This window comes from Lactuca virosa, chromosome 9 (assembly GCF_052849685.1).
Source record: "Lactuca virosa cultivar CGN04683 chromosome 9, Lactuca_virosa_CGN04683_v6, whole genome shotgun sequence".
In the NCBI taxonomy this organism is placed as follows: Eukaryota; Viridiplantae; Streptophyta; class Magnoliopsida; order Asterales; family Asteraceae; genus Lactuca; species Lactuca virosa.
Genome location: NC_136434.1, coordinates 1,623,408 through 1,628,548, shown reverse-complemented (window position 1 = coordinate 1,628,548; position 5,141 = coordinate 1,623,408). Strand labels below are relative to the sequence as shown.

The window sequence follows — 5,141 nt, the reverse complement described above, 5'->3', positions numbered from 1 at the left end:
ACACGGATGAAAGAGGTTATTAACTCTTTAAAGCTTAGAGGGGATTAAGTACCCTTAACCGGAGGAGAGATGATCAGTCTCCATTCATAGTGGCTAGGATCTTTGAGTTTTTACATGTTGCAAACGTTAGCTTGGGGTGGGTGTTAGCTTGTAAATATGTTGTGTCATGTCAAGTTGAAACATTTTAAATGTTGGAAAGTAGGAGATCGGGAGGCGGAAAAAAAAGTGATACACTGAAGTTGAGATATGGAATGACAAACTTCATTTTTAGTTTAGACGACAAAATAGAAATAGTTACAGTTGAGGAGCAAAATGGATAGATGGTGATGATGAGTAAAATCAAGTCACTTTGAAAGTTTTAATTTTAATTATTGAGTTTGGTCTATAATATATAATATATTTATAAAAATATGAAATTTATAAAAATTGATATATAATTAAATGGGTAATATTCGAGTCATTTTCGAGTTGAAAGTCTTGACCTTAACCCAACTTGTTTAATTTTCATGTCGTACCATGTCAACCCGTTTACTTAAACATATCAAAATCTTTTACTCAAACCCGTTAATTTTGTGTCGGATTGTATCGGGTTATCATATCGTATCAGGTTTTCCAGATCTATAGACGACGTGCTCTCCTCTTTTAATCAAACCAGTAGAAGTTGAAATAACAACCTTACTTCAATTTAAAAGGTGCCCATCGGCCATCCTACCCGATTGAAGCCTATATCAACCAACTCGATAATAGTCCTGAGGGACCTAACCCTAAAAATTAGAATACCAAATGTTAAATCATAAACCTCAAAAGCTAACCCTAAAAATTAGGATACCAAACGTTAAATCATAAACCTCAAAAGCATTAGTGGCAAATGGAGTGAAGAAGAAGGGAGGCAAATGCAATTTTCTCCTCCTGCATACTAAAATTAATAAATAATACTCCAGCCAGCTAGCTTTGTAGCTTGTCAGTCTGTCTTTCCCAGATCTTTAAGCTGCTTTGTGTTCACAACTCCATTACAGTAAAATACCCTCATCTCATTTATACATCACAGAGCCATGACAGTGGATGTTCTTATCGATTTCATCCCCCTAGTTTGACCAGCATTTGAGATTTCTACCCCACCCCACCCTTCCATCTACTTTCTCCTCCGATTCGACACTTAGTTTTGTCTCAATCCCCACACCTTCACCACCACTTCCTCCCAGCCTTATAAATTACATTCCTTTGCTTCCACTTCATTCATTCATCACATTACATCAATACATACACTCAGATTCGCCTAATCCTTCCCACCGCACCATGTTCCGTCGTTAACTCCGAAGTCGCATTCTTTCTAAATCTGTTATTAGCAAAATGTCAAAAGCAATTCCTTGAGGTGTTTTAATTCTAAAGAATGGGCAGCCCGTAAATTATTGAAACAAGGAACTGGTAATCTGCGGGAGTAAGTTGTTAAGTGTGAAATGGAAGAGACATTTGTGCCTTTTCAAGGAATCAAGAACGACCTGGATGGACGATTGACGTGTTACAAGCAAGACTGGACCGGCGGCTTCCGTGCAGGCTTCAGGTATTTGCCAAAAATTAGACATAAATTTAGCTTGGTTTGTAATTGTATGTATTCCTTTATTCGATTGCAAAGATCCTTATACTCTGATTTTGTTTTCCCTGAAAGTGAAAACCGGGGAAACTTTTATGAGAATGAATTCTAGTTTGAATTGAAATAGAGTCTCATACTTTTTATTTTGTGGGGTAACTGTAGGATTTTGGCTCCCACAACATATATATTCTTCGCGTCAGCAATCCCAGTTATATCCTTCGGCGAACAACTGGACAGGAATACCGGTATGCAAAATAGATTTAGATAGATTAGAATTTGTTAAATCAAGAGTTGTTGTTAACTTTTATGGACTGGTTTGGTTTGCAGAAGGAGCTCTGACGGCCGTTCAAACATTAGCCTCGACGGCGATATGTGGGATGATACACTCCATCATTGGAGGTCAGCCTCTGTTGATTTTAGGTGTTGCAGAGCCTACCGTACTCATGTACACCTTCATGTATAACTTTGCGAAACAAAGACCAGAACTTGGTCATAACCTGTTTCTTGCATGGAGCGGATGGTGAGTGTTGTATTTTAGTTTTAACTTTTAATTTGGTGGGAAATGGAAACGAAAAGTTAATTAATTAGCTCAAACTGTGTCAGGGTATGTGTGTGGACTGCGGGGTTGCTGTTCTTGCTAGCCATACTAGGAGCATGTTCGATTATAAACCGGTTTACACGTGTGGCTGGTGAACTCTTCGGCCTACTTATAGCGATGCTGTTTATGCAACAAGCAATCAGAGTAAGTCATGTTTCATTGATTCATGCATGATGCATGCTCTCTCTTACTACCAGTACCACTGCTGTTGACTGACTGACTGACTGACTTGAGAAAAATTGTATTCTGATAAATTAACAAATCAGGGACTAGTTGATGAGTTCCGCATACCAGAGCGAGCAGACCTAAAGTCAATCGAGTTCATTCCTTCATGGAGATTTGCCAATGGAATGTTTGCACTTGTTTTGTCCTTTGGGCTTTTGCTGACTGGATTAAAAAGCAGGAAAGCCAGATCTTGGAGATATGGTTCTGGCTGGATTAGAAGCCTTGTTGCAGATTACGGGGTGCCCCTTATGGTCCTTGTTTGGACAGCTGTTTCGTATGCACCGAGTGCAACTGTTCCAAAAGGAATCCCTCGCCGTCTTTTTAGCCCCAATCCATGGTCTCCTGGTGCATATCAGAACTGGACGGTTGTCAAGGTAATTAAATCTTGAAATTTTTTTTTCACATTTTTTACTTTAGCTAATTTATAAATGGTTCCAAATCCACAGGATATGCTGGATGTGCCTATTCTCTTCATATTTGGAGCTTTTGTTCCAGCAACAATGATTGCCGTACTATACTACTTTGACCACAGTGTAGCATCTCAACTTGCTCAGCAGAAAGAATTCAATTTGAGAAAACCGCCTTCCTTCCATTACGACTTGCTCCTTCTGGGCTTTTTGGTGTGCTTCAAATGCTTAATTATTATATTTATGTATATTATTACTAGCTACAGAAATTATATTCGTATCATGGTGCAGACGTTACTGTGTGGTCTGCTTGGAATTCCCCCATCCAATGGTGTCATTCCACAATCTCCCATGCATACCAAGAGTCTTGCTACTCTCAAACACCAGGTAGCATAACATACCAAATTACCAATGCTTTGTTTGTTTGTTTGTTTGTTGACTCATCTGGATGTGCATGCAGTTGCTTCGGAATCGACTTGTTGTCTCTGCACGTGAAAGCATGAGGATGAATTCAAGCTTAGGAGAATTATATGGAAACATGCAGGAAGCATATCAGCAAATGCAGACTCCCTTAATCCACCAAGCACCCTCAGACCGAGTAATTAAATCTTTTCATAAACAAATAATTAAAGATATTGTTTGGTAAAATGATGGTGATGTATGTTGATGCAGGGTTTGAAGGAGCTAAAGGAATCAACGCTTCAATTAGCTGCAAGCATGGGGAACATCGATGCACCTGTGGATGAGACTGTTTTTGATGTGGAGAAGGAGATAGATGATCTGCTGCCTGTTGAGGTGAAAGAACAGCGTGTCAGCAACCTACTCCAATCCTGTATGGTTGGAGGATGTGTTGCAGCCATGCCTTTTCTAAAGCTGATTCCGACTTCTGTCCTTTGGGGTTACTTTGCTTTCATGGCCATTGAGAGTTTACCTGGGAACCAGTTCTGGGAAAGGATATTACTGCTCTTCACTGCACCCAGCCGCAGATTCAAGTAATTAATTACACCATTATATTGTTAACTGTTAATTTATTTCATGAGAGAAAGAAAAAAAAAAGAAGGAAACATTTTCTCAGAGAAAATCTGATGTTGTTGTTGTTGTTGCAAACAGGGTTCTGGAAGACTACCATGCTACCTTTGTGGAAACTGTGCCATTCAAGACGATTGCGACTTTCACATTATTCCAGACATCATATTTGCTCATCTGTTTTGGGCTTACGTGGGTTCCCATCGCAGGGCTTCTCTTCCCTCTCATGATCATGCTCTTGGTTCCAGTAAGACAGTACATTTTGCCTAAATTTTTCAAAGGCGTACACCTTCAGGACTTGGATGCAGCAGAGTATGAGGAGACCCCCGCTATACCTTTTAATTATCCTCAGGTAACTTAACTTGTAACTAGTTATCCTATTATTTCAGCCACAGCCAGGGCTTAATAGTTAATTCTAATTAATATTATATGTACGTTGTAATTAAAACAAAATTGTTGTTCATGTGTTGAATTAGGAGGGAGAATTTGGTGCTAGATCTTCGGTTCCAGATGCTGGGGAAGTGCTAGATGAGGTGATTACTAGAAGCAGGGGTGAGATTAGGCGTACAAGTAGTTCCAGAGTGACAAGCACCACAGCAACTCCTATAAGAGATGCCAAGAATCTTCAGAGTCCAAGATTATCACTGAAAGCATACAGTCCTAGGATTAATGAACTCAGAGTCTTGCATAGTCCTCGATCCGCTCCAAGAGAACCTTTTAGTCCAACCGGGCCTTCTTCTTTGGGAAAAAGTCCCTGCAAATGAAACTACCCTTAATTTCCCTACTGGCCTGCCATCTCCTGTTTGATTTCTTTGCATCCTTTATTGTAACAGGATAACCTGTATTGGTTTCTTGTAATTATAATTTATAATAGTTATAATGTATATTAACGTTTGCGGGCCCTTTAGAATAAACCCCATCTGGTTTTCATTAAAAGATACTAGATTATCGTCAACTCATGTAATTATAAACTTCGGAAAATTAATAAGTGTAATATACTGGAGCTAGCTGCAAACAAGACTTGCTAAGTTTGAGCTTCACTTGACAGCATTTGGCTAAATTCACACTGGATTCATAGTTTGACAAGTCATTTTGACGTAGGATTGAATTGAGTGAGGATTTGAGTTTGATTCAACAGCCCAAACAAGTTTATAAATGTCCATTTATACTGTGTTCCATATATAAACAGTTGCCTGCAAATACTTTTAAGAAAGTGTGTGTAATAAAACAAGCCCGAGCCAGAAATATACACTGGAAGTACATACGTATTAACATAAACATGTTTCCGATGAGG

The 5,141-nt window shown here is 39.0% G+C and overlaps 1 protein-coding gene across 1 annotated transcript; it reads left to right on the top strand.

Annotated features, from left to right (window-relative positions):
• The first annotated feature begins 1,243 nt into the window (after positions 1 to 1,243).
• LOC145141170 (boron transporter 1-like) lies at positions 1,244 to 4,761 on the top strand. Its single transcript, XM_079074494.1, has 11 exons — positions 1,244 to 1,561; positions 1,754 to 1,836; positions 1,919 to 2,111; positions 2,195 to 2,333; positions 2,456 to 2,788; positions 2,861 to 3,034; positions 3,113 to 3,208; positions 3,282 to 3,419; positions 3,494 to 3,813; positions 3,932 to 4,199; positions 4,324 to 4,761. The coding sequence occupies exons 1-11, from the start codon at positions 1,458 to 1,460 to the stop codon at positions 4,609 to 4,611; spliced, it is 2,136 nt and encodes a 711-aa protein (XP_078930620.1). The 5' UTR covers positions 1,244 to 1,457; the 3' UTR covers positions 4,612 to 4,761.
• Positions 4,762 to 5,141: the final 380 nt, after the last annotated feature.